This window comes from Puma concolor, chromosome B3, assembly GCF_028749965.1.
Source record: "Puma concolor isolate L17-30 chromosome B3, mPumCon1.1.hap2, whole genome shotgun sequence".
In the NCBI taxonomy this organism is placed as follows: domain Eukaryota; kingdom Metazoa; phylum Chordata; class Mammalia; order Carnivora; family Felidae; genus Puma; species Puma concolor.
Window position 1 is genome coordinate 11769743 of NC_141672.1, and position 20908 is coordinate 11790650.

The following is a 20908-nucleotide window of genomic DNA, read 5'->3' on the forward strand; positions in this document are numbered from 1 at the left end:
TTTCATTGCTATTGGAATGCTTGTCTTTTACTTGTTGATTTCAATAAAACTTTTATTTATTAGGGATATTATTTTTTAAGCCAGCACAGAGGTGGCAAATGCTGAGTTTTAAAGAACTAAACAACCAGGAAACTAGTGAGTGTGCAGCAGAGACTGGCTAAGTGCTCACAGTACCATTTCTCTTCCTCCCTAGCATGTGCCTAAACCAGATTTCCCATCATTGCTTGCAGTTGGGTGTGCCCATATGACAGTTCCAGCCAATAGGATGGGAGTAGAAGTAATAGGCATCATTCAGACCTGGCCCATGAGAACCTTCCAATGTACCATATTCCCTTCTCTTTCCCCAGCCACCAGCTGATTGCAGAGAGCTGCACGTAAACTTTCATTTGAAAGTCCTCCTCCTTCTTCTAATCAGGATACCCATTCAAACTTTATATGAGCAGGGCGCCTGGGTGGCTCAGTTGATTAAGCATCGGATTTCTGCTCAGGGCATGATCTCAGGTTTGTGAGTTCGAGCCACGCATCGGGCTCTGTGCTGACAGCTCAGAGCCTGGAGCCTGCTTTGGATTCTGTGTCTCCCTCTCTCTCTGCCCCTCCCCCACTCACACTCTGTCTCTCTCTCCTTCAAAAATAAATAAACATTAATTTATTTATTTAATTAATTAAACTTAATTTTATTAAACTAATTAATTAGTTTAATTAATTTTTAAACTTTATATGAGCAAACAATAAACATTCTGTGTGTTAAGTGGCTGGGAATTCATCACATGGCATCCTTCATCACCCTAACTACTAAAAGCTCTTTAAAAACACATAGTCTAGGGGCGCCTGGGTGGCGCAGTCGGTTAAGCGTCCGACTTCAGCCAGGTCACGATCTCGCGGTCCGGGAGTTCGAGCCCCGCGTCGGGCTCTGGGCTGATAGCTCAGAGCCTGGAGCCTGTTTCCGATTCTGTGTCTCCCTCTCTCTCTCTGCCCCTCCCCCGTTCATGCTATGTCTCTCTCTGTCCCAAAAATAAATAAACGTTGAAAAAAAATTTAAAAAAAAAAAAAAAAAAAAACAAAAAAAAAAAACAAAAAAAACAACACATAGTCTAGGGGCACTTGGGTGGCTCAGTCAGTTAAGCATCCAACTCTTGATTTCAGCTCAGGTTATGATCTCACAATTTGTGGGATCAAGCGCCATGTCGGGCTCTGCACTGACAGCACGGAGCCTACTTGGGATTCTCTCTCTCCCTCTCTCTCTGCTCCTCCCCTGCTCATGCACACTCTCTCTCTAAATAAACTTTTTTTTAATTTAAGAAGCATAGTCTAGTAATTCTACTCCCCAAAATCTATTATAAAAAAATAGTCTCAAATATGGACAAAGATTTAAACACAAAGATGTTTCTCATATATTAGAATATTGAAATTAATGAAAATATACAAAAATAAGTAATGTTGCTTAATATTCTCTTTAATAGGTTATGTTTATTTAGCATTTACTATATGTCTGGCATTATGCTAATATGCTTTGCATACATTATCTCACTCAATCCTCAAACTAGACATTGGGCCCTATTATATCTCATTCTATAGATAATACAAATCAAGAATCGTAGGTTAAATAACTTTCCTGATCACACAGCTAGTAAATGGCAGACCTCAAACTCTGGTGTGAGTCTAACCCCCGTGCACTTAACCACTATTTTATGGTGCATTTGCATGAGGTAATAACTCTGCAGCCACCAAACTTTGGGGTAAATGCTTATAACATATGAAACCAGAGCCACATTTATATGCTATGGTTTGAACTATGTTTAAAAAAACATGCACAGAAAAAGTTAAAGTAAATACATTAATATGTTGGCAATAAAATTATCTCTGGGTTGAATTACTATTTTTCCTCTGTCATAGAATTTCTCCACATCAAAAAAATTAAATAAACAGCATTTTAAAAATATAATGTTTAGCACTGTGGGTAAAATTGGTATACTTATAAGTGTAAATAAATAAAACCCTTTTAGAAAACAATATGAGAATACATACCATCAAGATAGTCCTACTCTCTAAGGAATTTATGCCAAGGATAGAATTCAAAATAAACATAATGATGGTCTTTGTAGAAATATATGTGTGTGTGTGTGTGTGTGTGTGTGTGTGTGTGTGTGTGTGTGTGTATGTGTGTGTACATACTAGCAATGAAACTGGAAAGCAAATAAACTTCTAACAATATGGAAATAAGCAAATTAGCATACTGAATAGATCAAAATACGAAAAAATTTTCCAAAACAATATTTCTGATTGGCAGAGGGATTACAGCTGATCCTTTCTCTTTTAAATTTTCTCTATTAAAAATTTAAATAATTTTTTTCAGTGAATAATTAATATCTCTAAAGTTTCTGAGTTTCATTGCAGTCAACTTGCTACTAATGTTATTGTGGTTTCTCATCCTTAGCCCTTCAGTGAGAATCTTAACCTATTTTGCCAAATAGTTCACTAATGGGAATTTTTTAATTTTCAGAGGAAATATTGTAAAGAAAAACAAAGTATCACAACGCTTATTTCTTTCTGGCAGTAGTCAAATCAAATTGGTTAACAGGTGCCAGTGTAATAAAAGTGATTCTGGAATAACTGAACTATAATCAAATCTATTTTTTATGTCTGGTAATTTCTCTCCTCCCCTTAACTGGCTGCTTCAATTTTACTCATGTTTCCTGGAATTAAAAGTTTCCAGGGGCTGGGGTTAATATAAATTTTCACTACCTCTCTTTTAAAAAAATGCTAACATGTTTTCAATTTTACAGTGTTTGTTCTATCAAAAATGAGCCAGGACACAGGCCAAAACTACTTCTTTACTAAATGGGGAAATGAGAAGAAATACAAAATGTAGAGATGATTAATTCAGTCAGGACTTACTCCAGGTACAGAGGCAATCATCTGCTTGCTCAGGATTGTTGACTCAGCTAGTTTGGTTCCAGCATCTGCACAAATAAACTAGTAAGAAATTGAAAGCATAATTACTTTTAAGAGCACTTGGACAGTAATAAGTTATTTATAGTTTTATTAACTTGGCCTACATTCATTAGTGTTTACTCCCGTGACAATCTGCCCTGGATATATAGGACTTGCTAATCATGACAGTTTGTTCCTATCAGAAATTGAGGATCATAGTACTGAGATTAACACATGGATTCTTACTTTACCCAGACAGCTCAGTGGCACTGAAATGGTGCATTCAATCAAGGGAGAAAGGAAAGACATCAACACTGTCAGATTTATTCTGAAGTTATTATAATATTTACTCCCTAGTGCTTCTCGAGAGTTCCTGACTTCTCATAGATTTTCCAGACTTCTATCATTATACATTTAAAATGAAAACAGAAATATAACCAACCTCATTGTGAGCAATCTGCCTGTGTCTTCTCTAACTTCACCCATGCCTATCCTCTGTGCTGATGATGACCCCACCCCCACTCCCGTCCTTGCCCCACGGGACACTTCACACACTTCCACTATAACAGTTGCGACCTTAGACTGCAGTGACCTATGAAGTCTGTTTCACAACCTGCTACAAGCTCTCCAAGGGCACAGACTCCATCCATGCATCTGACCTACCTGACTAGCTTCCTGCCTGACATCATGGAGGGGCTCAGCAAAACTTGGTGAAATGAATCAATTAACCAATTATGACAAGCTCAGGATGAGGACGGATTGGCCAGGTTCCAATTTAATTTACTTTGTTATGGATTTTTATAGGTGTTTCCCACCTCATGCAACACCCAGCTATTTATTAATGGTTTCAAGACAAAGTTATACATGAAATCTGCAGACTTTGCTATGAGCTAGTAGGTCCTGGTTAATTTGTCCTCTCTGGCCTCTGGCCGGTGGTCCCAACAAATTTGGGGTCCAAAGCTGCTGCTGTGCATGGTTCAGTGCTCTGAAAGCTTTCACACTGACAGCCCTACCTTCTAACCCATTCCACTCTCACTCTAGAAGAGCACAGAAAAGTTAGGAAGATCAAGATGAAGAGTTCAGCAAGGCAGGCTAGCTCCCTGGCAAACTGGGGAGAAATAATACGGGTTAGGGTGCTAGAGAAAAGCTCACGGGGGCCTGATGAAGACCAGAAACCAGCATGTTGTCAGGCTAATCAGGGGTCAGGATCAGAGCATAATAAATAGGTAACAGGCTTTGGCTAACAAGGCAGAGATTTAGGCCGAAGACCTTCTGAGGGCAAGTATCCCTGAGGCTTCTCATTCAAGGCTTTGTTCAAGAGCTGGTCATCAAGTGTGGCCCTGCAAGAGAGGTATTTCAACACGTAACTGAGCTGGGGGCCAGAGGACAACAGGCAGAGCCTTCTCTGAAAGCCACATTGCAGGAAAAGATACATACCACCACTCTACATTCATGTACAGTCATTTCCCTTTGCCTCAAATACAGTTCCAGAAGGCTGAGGAATCTATTTGGCCATTAACTCTGAACCTAGCAAAGAAAGTACCAGCAGGTACTATCCAGGGAATACCTGCAACTTTCCATTATTTTATTCAGGAATGCTGATGTCTTCTGTCAGCTGTCTAACTAGACTTATTCCTAATATAAGAAAAAGTAGGGGTGCCTGGGTGGCTCAGTCGGTTAAGCGTCCGACTTCGGCTCAGGTCATGATCTCACGGCTCATGAGTTCGAGCCCCGCATCGGGCTCTGTGCTGATGGCTCAGAGCCTGGAGCCTGCTTCGGATTCTGTGTCTCCCTCTCTCTCTGCCCCTCCCCTGCTCATGCTCTGTCTCTCCCTGTCTCAAAAATAAATAAAAACATTAAGAAAAAAAAAATTTTTTTTTTAAAGTAAATACATCAGAATTTTTTTTTTTTTTTTAAAAAGGAAAGCCTATAACTTTGGCCAGAACCTGTCAGTAAAAAAAAATAAAATATCTGATAGAAGTACATGATCAAAAGAAGAAACAGTCCCAACCTCCTGGCAGATAACACATGTTTTCCCATAAAATGTATTTTCAAAAGCTATCAGAGTCTGCAATCTAAGACAAACTACTCATAACTAAGTTTCAAAACCTCTGTCAGGATACCAACATTTTAATTAATTTCTTTGCAACAGAAATGAGAGCCAAGAGAGGCCAGAAGGGAGAGGACAGAACTGCACGTAAGCGTGAGAGAAGGGAAGTCAGGGCAGTGGAGATGCTCTGTGGTGGGTTCACACCGGGGGCCCCCAAAAGTGTGCTTGCCTGGCCTGGCTGTGCCCTTGAGAGCAAGAGAAGATTCGCAGAGAAGCGATACTTCAATGTCTCTATCTCCCCTGAGCAGAAGCCTTTCTCACCTATGACACTCAGCCAAGCAGAATGAGTAGCATAATGGAAGCACGTCAGCCATGTAGCCCCAAGATATGAGGCCAAATTAAAATGTTTGGTAACTCTTAGAAGTCAGAATTAATCAGAAATCCCCCCCAAATTTATGGAAGTACCGTGGAGAGTCTGGTGTATTAACAGGTATAAAAGTGGATAAGCCTCTAAAATCATCTACTATTGGGGCGTCTGGGTGGCTCAGTCGTTTAAGCGTCCAACTTCGGCTCAGGTCATGATCTCATGGTTTGTAAGTTCAAGCCCTGCGTCGGGCTCTGTGCTGACAGCTCAGAGCCTGGAGCCTGCTTCAGATTCTGTGTCTCCCTCTCTCTTTGTCCCTCCCCAGCTTGTGCTCTGTCTCTCTCTCTCTCTCTCTCAAAAAATAAACACTAAAAAAATAAAAATAAAAATAAAACCATCTAGTATTTATTTTTTATCAAGGCATTTAAATCCAGTGTAATTGCGAGGGGGGGGGGGGCACCTCAATGGCTTAGTTGGTAGAGCATGCAACTCCTGATCTCAGGGTTGTGAGTTCGAGCCCCATGTGTGGTATGGGGCTTACTTATTAACATTTTTTAAAAGTTTTTTTTTATCAAAAATAAAAATAAATCCAGTGTAATTTTTACATAATATGTACACCTAAAACCTTAATAAACACTTCTTTTTACATAGCTGCCAACCATAAGCTGAAAAATCCCATTATAATTTTATAGAATTGCTCACAATATAAAGACATAACTAAAACTCAGAGAGGGGAAGGACGTCTGTTGCAGAAGGAAGAATTTCATACTTTGAGACAGAAATATGCTACTGAAACACACACTCCCACATGAATACAAAAGAATACAAAAGAAAGGCGATATCCATTATGTGTCTTACTAAATTCATTATCAAAATGAGACTCAAAATAGTATCTCCACCTCTCATCCAGAGAGTGATCAGATTATTACTAACTCAACTAATGTTAATACCCCACGTCAATAGTATCTGTGACTTAAAAAGAGGCGTCCCTCTGTCAGTTCTTTGTCCTCTAGCCCACCACTAGCCTGTCTTTAAAAGAGAAATCTTTCACCCACACGGTTTCTTACACTTGACTGTGCAGGTGTATCCCACACAGTGGGGGTGCTCCATGCAAATCAGCACAATGTCTACTCTTAACACATAATAAGGGCTGAGGAAATTCATTTTGATTTGGGCTCATATAGCCTTTACAGAAGCTTTTAATGAGTTATCACCCTATTATGAAAATTCTGCTTTAATCTATCTAGATAACACTTATGATAACCTATTACACCCAAAATATCTCCAGCAGACCAGCAGCAAAGATGTCATAAGTGAAAAGTTAAAATGTTGACAGGTCTGAATTAAAACAAGATAGGGCATCTGTCCAATGTGCAGAAGAACTATATCCTGGTGGTTGACAACTTAGATTCTGAAGAATACATATATTTTTCTTATTTGGCAAATCCTTTCCTACCTCCAAGCCTCTTTTTCTTTAAAAAATAAAACATCCACTTGCGCGTTTATGGCCTTCAGACGTTATATGCAGGTAAAAACAAATAACAGGAGTCTATGGATAGACGACCACAAGAGAGCAGGTGGGAGATTTCCCATGATGCCGGGCCTCTAGAAAGAATTTCTAGGAATTAAAAAACAGATTGGTACCTATCATGACCCTGAAACATTTAAAACTTGGGTGGCCACACATCCCTTGGGCAAGTGTTTCGTTGTTCTTTAAGGGCAGAGTATTTGATAAACAACAAAGGTATCATCTATCTATGAGAAGAGTATAAATGGCTCAAGGCCTGTGAATTTATCTATCTAGGACATTATTAGAGGAGTAGTAATGGAAATACCCTGGTGGTCTCTGTGGGATGGAAGAATGAAGGGTAAATCCAAGGTCTGAGCAACTGACTATCTTGTCACTAATAGAGCTAGTGTCACTCATGATGGGTCACCGGGGGAGTTTTTCCTTCCAATTGTTGCTTTCTTTTCTGTTTCCAAGTTCCATTTTCAGTTCAACAAAGCCACCCCCACTGCCATCAGATTATGTTTGCTGGTATCTGTGGAAGAAGTCACTGTTGGCCCCAGACATATTATCTGTCCATACTGTGAGCCTGGTCCTCTAGCTGCCAGAAACTGATGCTCCATCAGTAAAGAGGAAAGCTTTTCTCTGACTGCAGACTACATTCACTGGCCTAAGAGAAGCCACCAGAGAAAGGCTATCACCTCCGCCATCCTCCAGAGAACACCTGCAGGAACCAGGCGGTCAAGGGCAAGAGAAAAAGGAACTGGGAAACCCTACCAAAAGATGTCCTATTCTTGAAGAGAGACAAAAGATGCTTCTCCCTCACCCCATGAGGGGCCCCATGGAGGACCTCTCTCCATGGCTTAGCCAGGAACTACCAGGCAGAGATGGAAAGTACTTTGGTTTTTTAAAGCATGCCTCACTTTTATTTCTCTCAGTAATGAAAATGGACTGTATATAGAACAAAGACATAATACTTCAAAATAGCATAATGTTTAATATTTTTTGTTGGGAAGATTGAAACATTATTCATAAAGTTGTTTCTCTTTGGCATGACTTCAAATCTTCTCTGAAATACCTCTCCAACCCAAATAATTTTACAACTAGATTCTTAAAATGTAATGATTCCATGACAAATACATACTGGTTTTAAAAAGACGGAGATGGTATTTATTTGAAATGGTATATGAGAATCCAAAAAAAACCAAAAAAACAAAAAAAAAAAAACACATTCAGAACAATCTACTTTTTTGGCTTCTTTATTCCTAAAGCTAATTTGTTTTTGTTATTTATTCACCTAGCTGTGATACAATAATCATTGTTTTCATGGTTTCCTTAAACACTGGGCAATTTAAACTGCCAGTGTTCTTTTTCTGTCTTGTGACAAGTGCTTATTATGGTTGACTAATGTACTTCACAGAAAGCCAGGCCCCAGCAGCAGTCACTGAACGGCATGCTAGACCCCAAGAAGATCAGCCACATATATTAGCTCTGCTCAAGATTGAGGGCAACTGAAGAAACGTTCTCCCATGGAAGCAGGAAAGCACCTTCAGCATCTGGAAACCCAGGCTGTTTTGAGGCGGCAGGTTCCCATCCAGAACGCTATCAGAAGCAAGTGACTCCCAGACACTGTCAACCCGCTAGCTTAAATCCCTCACGGGCTTTTTCACTAAGGCCAGTTCACTTACCCTCTTCTCCAAACCAGTGTCAATCCCATCAATCCTTACGGTCAGTTTGGGTCAAAGTTGTTTGTACTCAAAAGCAGTGGTGCTGCCCAGGCATAAATAGGAAGGGCTGGCCAGTGGCAATCCACTAGTAGAGATTCAAAGTCTGCCTCTCCTTAGGAAGGCCAGTAGCTCCTGGCTCTGATTTGTTCTTCTGTCTTCCTCTGGGGTTTTCTAGCATCCTGATACAATGGGAGCCATTTCATTCTGACTATATTGTACCTGACATTCACTGCTGCCACTCGCCAGCCATCACTGCTCTCAGCCAGCTCCAGTGTGCCCCGCAAAGCTAGGCCATGGCTCACTGAAAGTACACCAACTTCTTATTAAATCTCATGCCTTTGAGAAAAATTCAATTCTGGTTCTAAGGATTAGTAGTATATGGCAGGGGAGGAAGGAGATCAGTAGTGAATCTTAGATAGTAAATGATGGGTATGGTTCCTCCTCTTCTCCCTGGTAAACTCCTGAACTTCGGCACATACTTTAAGGTCCATACGGTCCCTCTTCTACACCACACTTCCTTACTCAGTGCACACCTCTGCTACTGTACCCATCACCCTGTGTCGGAAATGCTTGCTTACATGTCAGCTTCACCTCCTGGACAGCAAATTCCTGGAAGGAAGGAGGCATGGCTTATTCATTATTTCCCCAGCACCTGGGCCAGGTCTGGGCTCCTAGTGGCTTAATGAGCCTTCTTCCATCTCCCAGGCTGAGCTGGCCACTCCCTCCTCTTCGGCACTCTACATACTGTGCAGACTTTCAGTATAGGCGTTAGCACATGATCAGGATAGGGTTTATGCCTTTTACATTGCTATACCCCTAGAATCTAGCCCCAGACAGATGGCCAGTAAACATCTGTAGATACTACTGAAGGGTCACATGGGGCCACAGGATGGAAGACAGCACAGTTCAGGTCAGTGCAGGTTATCAGTGCAGGGAGTGATTTAGAAAAAGCAGAGTTTTAGCAGAATTCCTTTAGTTAGCCAGAGGCTGGAAGACCGGATTTGTGTGCAGAGAGAGGAAGGCACTGCAAACAGCTAGGAGCTCTTACGGTAAGAGGGGCGAGTGATGCAAGGAGCCCGACCGGGCTGTGAACAGACCCTGTGGTCAGATGCGGACACCACTTCTGCCAGCTGTGTGCTCTTGGGCAAGTCACTGTACCTCCCTGAGCCTGTCTCTCATCTGCGGTCCAGAACTAATACCTCACATGGCAGTAAGGATTAAGGGTAACGTGTAAAGCACCCAGCATAGCCCATCACAGGTGCTTAGAATGTTTCCCTCTCCCTCATCTCTCCAAATGGCACCCAAGGTACCTAAGATTCAGGGAAACTTGCCTAGTTCCTTGATACCAAGCTCCCATTTTCCTCCAGTCATTTAACCTCAACTTTGTAGGCCAAGCCCCTAGGACGGGTCTTAATGCTCATCAGGAAGAATAAAACAGCTGTGACTCATTTACTGCGCACTTTGCACAAAGGCAGTCTGAATGATACTCTGGTCCTAGCCCTGGCTCATGGCCAAGTTTTTTTAAGTCTAGCCTCAACCCTTGGGAGTATGAGGTGGGGTCCCATGTTACCTGATTTCCTCAGGTCATTATCCCTAAATTTGTCCCAACTTCCTGTTGAAGCCTCCCTCCCCACCCCCCACCCCCATTGCTTGAAGCCAGTCAGCCTCTCATGCTGAACTCCAACCTCATAGAAAGGCTTTTGCCTGCACCCAGCAGTCCTTTGTGGTCTAGCTCAAGTGCCACCTCCTTCATGAAGTCTTCCCTGATTTCACATCACATGGGATGGGATGCCTCCTGCTCTCAACTCCCCCCAGGACTTTGTTTATATCTCTTTCTCTCTCTCATGGCACTAGTCATAGCTGGTCTCATGTGATTAAAAACCTGCATGCTTGTCTAAGATGATGAGCTAAGGGAGCCAGGGATGGAGGGCTCCAGCCCCTCACGAGCAACCCTACAGCCAAAAGCACCAACTCTGTAAGTTCTCCAGAACCTGCCTTATATGCGTTCAAGCCCCTCTGCCTCAGGGCTCCCGTGGGTGCTGGTGCTTTTCACATCCACCTGCCACCATGCTTGAACTCTGTACATCCCACCACGGAGTGTACCTGGTCGGGCCTACCCTCACCCTCAGCTCTTCAAGGAGATTTGGTGACCCACCCACATGCATGGGACTCTGCAACCAGACCTCAGCCTGGTACCCCACTAGTGGCTTCATTAGTCCTCCGTCAGCTCCATTAGCGGTCAATGAGCTGCCCTCCGACCTACCTGGCTGTAAATTTCTTGAGGGCAGAAATTATTGTTTCATTATTCTCTTTGCCCCTCACAGAACTAGTTCCACAGTAGGGACAAAATAAATACTCCTTTTTTGTCTTGTTTAGCCAGTGGGGGTGTTAAGTGTGTAATATTGGTTCGATCATGGCTCAAGTAAGATAGATTATTTCTCAGTTCTGGGCAGAGATATTTGATTTTTGCATATGCCCCACACCTTCCTTAATTTTTCCAAACATAGTGGATCTCGTGGAAAGTATTTCAAACAACGCATAAGCCCACCTGGACAAGCAGGAGGAGGTTTGTATCTGGTAAAGGGGATTTGAGCTTCAGGGCCTGCAGGAGTTCCAGAACAACACTACGAGACAAGTAGAATTTATCCCGCTCCTAAACAGAACAAAAGAGAAGAAGGTAAGCTATTTCTAAAAACTCAGAATAGATCTGTCAAAAGAGCTTCCAAAAGATTCACAGATCGGAAATGAAAAACAGTATTTGAATATGCATAATGAACTGTCCTTAAGAAATAAAATTAAAACTGAAAGGAAAAAATTAAAAAGGCATTTTTGTGTGTGTAATGAGTTTACTGAAGCACCCAGAGCACATAATTCAACGGGTAAGAGAAAGATAGGAGGTCTCTTCAATACTGAAATGGCCAGATTTGGTTTTTGCTTGCAGGAAATGATAGGTTCTAAGAAATGCAGAAATTAAATCCAAAAGCATTTTTTTTCCAAAAGAAAATGATTTAGAGAGAAACATATACAGCTGTTTCCAGGGGCTCATATCCTCTCTGAGGAACTTACTTTTCAAATGGACTGCTTAAGCACACAGAAAAATAAATGGAACATACTAGGTACCACCACTCATCTTTGACACATTGTAACATTTTGCTTTATGTAATGTCACAGAAACAGTGGAAGCTTCCTGTATGGTGCTCTCTTTTCTTTCTCCCTTCCTTGAAGTAGCCACAATTTTGAATCTGGTGCTTACTAGTTCATGTATGTTTTCACTACATATGTATGCCTCCGTTACAAGGTATAATATTATTTTTCCGTGCTTGTTTTTAACTTTCTCTGACAGTATCATACTGTGCATCTCTTTCTGCTTATAATTTCTCGCTACATTACGTTTTTGAAGTTAGTTCCTATTGATACATGTAGTTGTAGTTCTTTTAACTAGGGTTTAACAATATTTTATTATAAGAACATACTGAAATTCATTGATCTGTTTTCCTGTTAACGTAACATGAGACTGTTTTCAATTTTGCAAGTTTTTTACTGTCAACTATAACACACATGCATGAAAGGACATAAAACACAAACGTGCAGATAAATGGGTTCATATAGACTGAACACCCAGGTCAAACAGCAGCACGTCACAAGCACCTTGGAGCCCCTCGTGTGTCCTTTCTTGATCATAACCAAGGAACTGGAGACCCAATGGGTCTGCATCCACTTTCTTTTCCTTTTCCTCATTTTCACTCATGGTATATATACTGCCACCTGTACGCCCAAATAGCCTTGCATGCTGAACACTTTTTTAAAAAATTATTTCTAGAAATCATTTGAGGCCTCTTCCTCCAAAGAGCTTTCTGCCTGTTTTTTGCCAGGTCCCTGGAGGTACTAGCCTGGTCCGGGGTTACCTTAATAAACACACAAGCCTTGTAAGGTCTTATATTGGGCCACCAAAGGGCTTGACACTGAGCTCGATCTATGTGAGGACAAGTTCACCTCTGGGTTATCTTTATTTTGTCGTCCTGACCAAACAGGGATGGGCTGCAGGGGTGCAGGATCATACCAAGTCCCTGCTCTTGGTAGGTCCTGGATTCTGACTCTTGTTCCCCAAGCCTCCTGGATCTTCTAGAACTGCAGCTCAGCGTCTCAGTCACATCCCTGCATTTCTGTGCTCTCCCGGATCTTAGTCTGGTGATTCATTTAAATCTGGTTAGCATTTTGATGCTTTTAAGAAGTTTTCAGAAAATATCTTGCTCATTTTTTTAAGCTTTTAAGTAGGAAATGATCTAGTCCATAATTATCAGGAAAGAAGTCTAAACTTTTTATTGAAATTATACTAAATTTATAGGTTATTTTATGAGAATTAGCTGTCTTTATTATGCTGGGTCCTCATCCATGAACATGAGATCTGTCTCCATTTACTTAATGCTGTTTAATAAAACTTTCTGGTTATCTCCATTAAGTTCTTGCACATTTTTGTTAGATTTATTCTTTGTTGCCACAGGAAATGACATTTTAAAAGTATATTTTATAATCATTTGTAGCTGAATATTAAAGGTGGATGATTTCTGGGTATTCATTGGTAATCAGTATCCTTGCTGAACTCTTACAAAAGTTTTAAAAAGGCAGATTTTCCTTGGTTCATTTGTAATCATATCATCTATGGAAAGTGAGAGTTTTATTTTTCCTTTCAAATCCTTACACTTTTGATTTCTTCTTCCTATCTTACTGAATTGAGTAGGACCCCCTGGACCATAATGAATATAAACAGTGATAATGGGCATTCTTGTCTTATTTATAATTTTAAAGGGACTACTGTTGGCATTTCACCATTAAGTATAACATTTCCTAGAAGTTTCTGGTAGGCACAAGCTAAGGAATATCCCTTCTATTCCTAGTTTGACAGGAATTATCACAAATGGGTGTTGAATTACATAGAATCCTTCTTTTGTATTTGCTCAGATAATGATATAAATTTTTCACCTTTCATCTGGTATCATGGTGACATAAATCAATGTTCTAATATATAAACCATTCTTATACTTCAAGAAAATCCTCACTGGGCCTTGAGGCTTTATGTTTAACACATTAATTTGCTATTATTCATTCAGAATTTGTATACCTCAGAAGTAGAATTGGCCCATTATTTTCCTTTCTCCCACTGCCCTTGTCCAGTTGGTGTCAAGAGTCTACTGGCCTCACAGAGGATGTTGAAAGTGTTCCCTGGTTTTGATTCTCTGCACAAAGTGGAACTCAGTCTGTTCCTTCAATGTTTAACAGAAGTCATCTTTAAAACTGGGACGTTTTATAGTTACCCATTCCAATTTTTAATCATTTAGGTCTAGCCATTGTTTTCCTTAGTTGTAGTGTGTTACATTCTTCTAGAAAATTGTCCCCTTGTCCAAGATTTCAAATTTACCCACACAGAGTTGTTCATTTCAAAATCTCTGCTATGTCTACAGCTATGGTCCCTTTTTCACTGCTGATAGTCTTTATCTGTGCCTGTTCTCTGCTTCTCTTGATCAGTCTCACCAAAGTTTTGTCAGAACCTCAAAGCCCCCTTCTGGTTGTACTGATCCTCCATTGTAGCTATGTTTTCTATTTCATTATTTCCTGATCTTATCTTTATTATTTCCTTCCTTTAAATCTTCGTATGGTTGCTCTGTTATGCCTATTAACTTGACTTGTTTACCTCATTTTGTTTCTCTTCTTTTCCAAGAGAAGTATTTAAGACTATGAATCTTCTTCTAAATATTTCTGTGGCTCCATATCTCAAACTTTAGAATGTAGTATTTTCATATTTGTGTAGTTCTAAATATTTTTGTAAATTCTCCTATCTCCTCTGATCTATGAATTATTTAAAAGTATATTTCAAATTCCAAATATAGCAGGTCCCAGACACCATTAATCCATTCAATACCTCTGTATGAATTCGAAAAAGGGACACACACATAATACAAATACACACACAGCCATGACAAAGAATGAAATCTTGCCATTTGCAACAATACAGATAGACCCAGAGGGTATTATACCAAGTGAAATCAGTCAGACAGAGAAAGACAAGTGTCCCATGATTTCACTTATAAGTGGAATCTAAAAAAACAAAACAAACAAACAAAAACCAGATTCTTAAATACAGAGAACAAAATGGTGGTTGCCAGATGGGAGGAAGGTGGGATGATAGATGAAGCAGATAAAGGGGATTAAAAGGTTGTAAATATAAACAATTCATGGAGATGAAAAGTACAGCATCGGGAATACAGTCAATAATATTGTGATAATGTTGTATGATGACAGAAGGTGACTATACTAATTGCAGTGAGTATTAAGAAATGTATAGAATTATAGAATCAATATGGCGTGCACCTGAAACTAATATAACACTGTATTTAATTATACTTGAATTAAAAAAACCAAATAAGCAAAATAAAATTAGATACATGCAAATCTAAAAAACAAACTTTGAGCCACTAAGCTCCCAAGACAAGCAACTCCCCCACCCAAGACTGCTACAATATCAGCTTATATGCTTCCCACTCTGGTTCTCAATCTCCTCTCCAATTTTGCCCCTTTCATTCTTATAAAATTACCAATACATTTAAAATCATATTCATTACATTTTACCCAGCACTTCTATTATTTTAAGTGGGACAGTTTTCAGGTATTTAGGCTGCCAGATTGCCAGAAGGAGAAGTCTACAAAGCCCTTACCTTTCTATGCCTTTTCTTTTGATTAAACAAGGGAGAATGCTCAGTTAGATACTGCTCTTTCTGAAACCATTTCCAATAGTTTCCCATTATCTATGAAGAAGGTGGGAACACGCTAAGACTGAAGCTTTCTACAAGTAATAGTTATTTTGAGTTTGACCACTGGAGATGGGCAGATGACAACAGGAAGTAGAAGGCCACTAAAGCAATCATGGGGGAGGAGAGCATATAATGTATAAGGAATGTTCAAAACTAAGAATATCTTGACTTTAAAAAAGTGGAAGTTCCTCTGTGGTCAATCTCTATAGTGCACAACATAGAAAGTACAAATTCATTATGGTTCTTCCCCTTTAAAAAGTGCATAATTCAAACAAACCAAGCATAAAGAAAATGAAGAAATAAAGTAACTTCTTTTCATTGTATATCTTTTCATTGCATCTGGTACTGTGTCCTATAGATCTACTGTTTTAAGTGACAAAAAAAAAAAAAAGTTATTTTTCAGGAAGGATTTGAAAGAAGAAAAAAAAAATGCTGATTATTTAGGTAGTTAGAAAACTCCAAGCAGAGTAATAAGTTTATAATCAGAAAGACTAAAGACAAGATTATCATGGAACACTTAACATGGCAGAATGGACACAAGATGGTAAGAAAAAAAAGACAAGAGTGTTTTAAATAGAATGAAAGACTTGATAGAAAATTAGATTTTTAATGAGGAAAATAAAAGGCTTATAGAAGTGGACAACATGAAAAATGGAATATTCTAGATGTTCAAGGGAGAACAACAGAAACAGAGTCCCCACTGAAAAGAAACTTGGAAAATTTGGAAATTGGGTGAGTAACACTGTACACTGTTCTTGAGGGCAGAAACGCTCCCAATTGGCCTTGCTTTTCCTTTAGGACAGCATCTACCAGCTCCAACAAGGCTGCTACAGGCACTGGGCAAGCAGTACTTTTCCACTCCTCAGCAGTGGGCCAGGGGAGAAGAAAGATAATGCAATACAGAAACCATTATGAAGGCAAGATGACAAAAGATGAGATTACAATCTCAGAGGCCAAGAACCCAGAAGTGGAGAGACAAACAAGTGATGAGAATTAAGGAGCTCTCCTCAGGATTTTACAAATGACAAGCTGATATTTTTCTACTTTGGGTATAAAAATGACACGGAGTTATGGCTTGCCCACTAATCATGGGATGGTGAACTTGAAAAGGACCTTAAGAGGTCATTTAGAACCACTATCTCGTTTTACTCAAAATCTCTCTTCTCTTCTAAACCATATGAGCCTCATTTCTCCAAGTTTGTATAATTAAGATACAGTTTATATAGATTTGCATAAAGTGTTTCCTTCCCGTGATATTTATTAGACCTCAGTAGAATTACTCATTTTTAACTACAGTGAAGCAATGAATGGAACAAGCATTGACACCGGTTAGAAAGAATGTTTCTGCCAGTTTTCAGTTTCCCCAGAACAAACGGATACGCAACCTTACCTTTGTGAAAGCTCGGTAACACAAACCACACACCTCCACCAGGTAGGCTAGAGTAAAGACGGCATTCTGAATCACAAAGCTGAGCAGTTTTGAAAATGGTTCCAACAGACTCTGCAATGAGATTGGGGCCAAATAAAACCAACTGCTGATTCTTTAATTTAAAAAAAAAGTATTAAAGTCTTCTGATACTTAAACTAATGGGATCATTCCTTTAGTTAAAATCTGTTGCCAGGTGGCTAGTGGAGTAACACTATTGGTCTAACAAGAACAGAACTGTACATTCAATCAGTGCCTTTAAAGAGCATGATTTAGGGGCGCCTGGGTGGCGCAGTCGGTTAAGCGTCCGACTTCAGCCAGGTCACGATCTCGCGGTCCGCGAGTTCGAGCCCCGCGTCAGGCTCTGGGCTGATGGCTCGGCTCGGCTCGGCTCGGAGCCTGGAGCCTGTTTCCGATTCTGTGTCTCCCTCTCTCTCTGCCCCTCCCCCGTTCATGCTCTGTCTCTGTCTGTCCCATAAATAAATAAAAACGTTGAAAAAAAAAAATTTAAAGAGCATGATTTAATCATCTTGTTCCTCAAAAAAAAAAAAAATTCTTACTTTCCCAGGTGGCATCATTTATAAAGCTATTCAACTCCAATTTTGTCCTTATGTCCACCCCCAGCAATCAAGACTTTGTGAGGTTTGTTCTAAGATTTTCCACTGTATTTCTCAGAATCTGTAGGCATCTCTGGGCTCATCCATCCAGCTCCTTTAAAACCTCTCATCTCAGTTTTAAGTTGCACAAACCATCCAGCAAGTAAGTACAAGGCACTTTCACTCAGATAATGCTCATCATTAACCAGCTTCCTGCCTATGTGCATCAGGAAGGCACAGTTTTGGTTTCTCCATCTGAATCCCACCCCTAACTGGTCAGTTTTAGATCCATATGCTCTCTGAAGTCATTTAGAAACACTTTTTTTTTGAGCACCTACTAAGTATCAGGCAGAGTTGGATGCTTTTATATGTTTTTCCCATTCAAATTTCTTACGACAATCCTGGAGAGACGGTATGTTATATTAGTGCCACAAGCCTTAGACTCTCACACAACTGTTCTCAAACTCTGGCTCTCTGTAACCTGGAGTAAGTGATTTAACCTCTCTAGACTTAGTTCTCCTCTCTGTAAAACAAGGATAACAATGGCCTCCACCTCATTAGCGTTGCTGTGAGAAATCAGGAGATAACCCAGGTAAAGCACCTGGCAACAGTGAGTCCTCCATCGCTGTTAGAACTCTGGAGCTTTGGTGCCCCTATTTTCCTCTGAGACTTAAGCAGGCAAGCAGCTTGCCTAAGGCCATACAGCTATTGAATGGAATTCAAATCCAAATTCCAGGGCAAGTTTCCCAAGGCAGAACCACTCTTTAGGGGAGACAGAATTTTAATTGGACTCCCAAAGACTTCACGTGATTTCCACTACTCCTCAACCTCCATAGTCCTAATTGTCTGCATTATAAAAGTAAACACACTCAATGCACAAACGCAGGATCTGCAGGAATGTACATACGAGGAAATAAAAGTCCATAATTCCACCACCTCAAGATAACATTTTTACATACTTCCTTCTTTGCTGCATTCCAATTCATTCGACTAAAATCTTACACACATCCAATCCTACATTTTGTTAATTGCATTTTGTTAATAATATATAGGAAATTTGCAATGCTATTTCTTTATAATAATCCATTTTAATGGCACAAAAGCCACATTTTATTATAAATAACATCCCACTATATACGTTTTTATGTGAAGTTTACATTTTCATTTTCTTCTTTAGAAGAGATTCCCAGAAAAGGAATGATTAAATCAAAAGATATGAGAATGTTTGTGATCTTTTTTCTTTATTGATACAAAAATGAATTTGTTACAGCTAGTTGCTGCTGAGGATAAGAATTATGTCCTTTGTTTATATTCCCCACAGAAACCCATATAGAAAATCTTAGAGGAACCTCTTGACACAGTACTGTTGATTCAATATTCTTTGCTCTGTTTAATGTTGCCTTGAAATACTGATGATGGATGAATAAGGTCAGGAATGTATCTCCAGTTGATATATACTGCATCTTTACTCATCAAAAAAGGAAACCTGAATTCAAACCTATACAGAAACTTGTTATTTTATCCAGCAATCACATAGTGATGGGGCAATATGGTACAACAGAAAAATTAAGGAGGTTGGAATCAAAGGGTCTAGGTTCAAGTCTCAAATTTTCCACTAACCAGCTATGTAATCTTGGCCAAGACAATTTATCTCTCTGAGCCTGTTTCCTTATCTATAAATGAGCAGATGAGATCAAGTGATCTCTTTGTAACTTTCCTGCACAAAGTATTAGTTTATAAAAACACAGTCAAGGTATGAATTTACAGGGGGTGGGGCTTCTTGGTATATTAACTAGTAGTTACAAGCCATTGCAATACAAACTATTGCACCATTGTGTGTAATGGAATACAAGCAGGAATACAAAGGTGAATGAGACACAGTGCTGGACTTCATGAAGCTCACAGTCTCGCTGGGGAAACGTTTGTACCATGTAAGTGCTAATATAGAAAGCTCTATAGAGTATTGTGGGATCTGATATAGGAGGAATTTGCTACGGAGAGTTCATATCCATTTTTTGAAATTTAAATGGGATTCAGATTATCATCTTGAAGAATGAGAAGGAGTTCGACTCACCAGCAAAAGTATAAAGCATTTCAGGCAGAGGAAATGGCCTAAGCAAAGGCAAGGAAGTATGAAATCAAATAAGATTATAAATGTAAAGCAGTTAGCATAATGCCTGCCATATGGTAAGTGTTCAACAAAGAGTGCTTGTTGTTTTGATGATAATGATGATGATTCTGAAAGTAAACAGGAGGCATGGGGGATGGTACAAGTAGCCCAAGCTGAAATTAGAAAGGTAGGCTGGCAAATTAATGAAATACCTTCTTGTATGCCACATTAAGGAATCTGGATATTATCCTAAAAGAAATGAGATGTGATCAAAGACTTTTAAGCACGGAACCAAGGCATTAAGATCTGTGTTTAGAAGGATCACCTAGATCATAATATGAAGGGCAGCCTGATGGCCCTGGCCCAGGATTAAGAGGACTAATTGCAAAAAAATGATATTGTGATGTATTAGAACTCTTCATACTAGAAACTGTCAAGGTGTGTGAAAGTGAAACATTCAGTATGCAGTAACCATTTCTCCAGTATTACTATATGCCTGTCTTTTTAGGTTAAAAAAATAACTAAATAACCAATGGGTTGTTTTTCTGAAACATACAATACATACCCTTGTGGCATTGGTAGAGGGTATCTTCAAGAGGCAAATCATAATTCTCAAACTGGAATCTAAAGAACACTGTGAACAAATATGAAAACAATAAAAGTCAGTACCCTTCTTAATGTATCTTTTACTTCATGTATTTTTTATAAGCATTTTTTTTAGGGGGAAAAATCTCAAGTATAGCTACCTCCTTACAGTTTTCTATGCCATATATTCATGCTGAAAAAAATCCTCAGGTTTTAAAAAAACATAATTAAGCCATTAATTAAGCAATGTTAAACAACTAAATAATTAAACACAGCTCCTAAACCACTTTTCAAAGATATATTCTTAAAATTAAATTATATAGTTGGATAAAGAATTGAATGGATGGATGGATGGATGAATGGATATATGAATGGATGGACGGGTGGATGGATGGGTGGACAGACTGACAGAGAGGTGGATAGGTAAGTATTAAATGTGTCCAACTCTAAAGAGGTACACTAATTTGTGAAATTTTCCCATGTTGGGAAAAAAACTACTCAAATCTATTTAAAATCATTAGGCTTATTAATCCAAATAAGAACCAGTTTCATCTGCCCTTTCTCTGTTGCTAAAGGATATGACAAAAACCTGGGAAAAAGCAGCAAAATTTCTACAAGAAAAAAATCATGCCTCAAAATCTATTAGAGTTGCATTTTGGCAAGATTCCATAATCAAAATATACTTTTAAAATTGATTTTACTGGTATGGGGAGGAAGGGGAGAAATGTTACAACAAAAATAAATCTTATTTAACACTGTAAGCCTATCACAATGGTAGGCTATAGTTAAATCCCTGCAGCTGTGTA

At 39.4% G+C, this 20908-nt stretch overlaps 1 protein-coding gene across 22 annotated transcripts in view; it reads right to left on the reverse strand.

Annotated features, from left to right (window-relative positions):
• Positions 1 to 20908, reverse strand: part of UNC79 (unc-79 subunit of NALCN channel complex) — a 282253-nt gene that overhangs the window by 33271 nt on the left and 228074 nt on the right. For all 22 annotated transcript variants that reach the window (XM_086708939.1, XM_086708942.1, XM_086708934.1 and 19 more), the window contains 4 exons: positions 20083 to 20151; positions 16776 to 16886; positions 11128 to 11232; positions 2896 to 2973 (listed from right to left, as the gene is read on the reverse strand). In XM_086708939.1, the coding sequence (XP_086565065.1) occupies positions 2896 to 2973; positions 11128 to 11232; positions 16776 to 16886; positions 20083 to 20151 (363 nt within the window). The remainder of the gene's footprint in view (positions 1 to 2895; positions 2974 to 11127; positions 11233 to 16775; positions 16887 to 20082; positions 20152 to 20908) is intronic.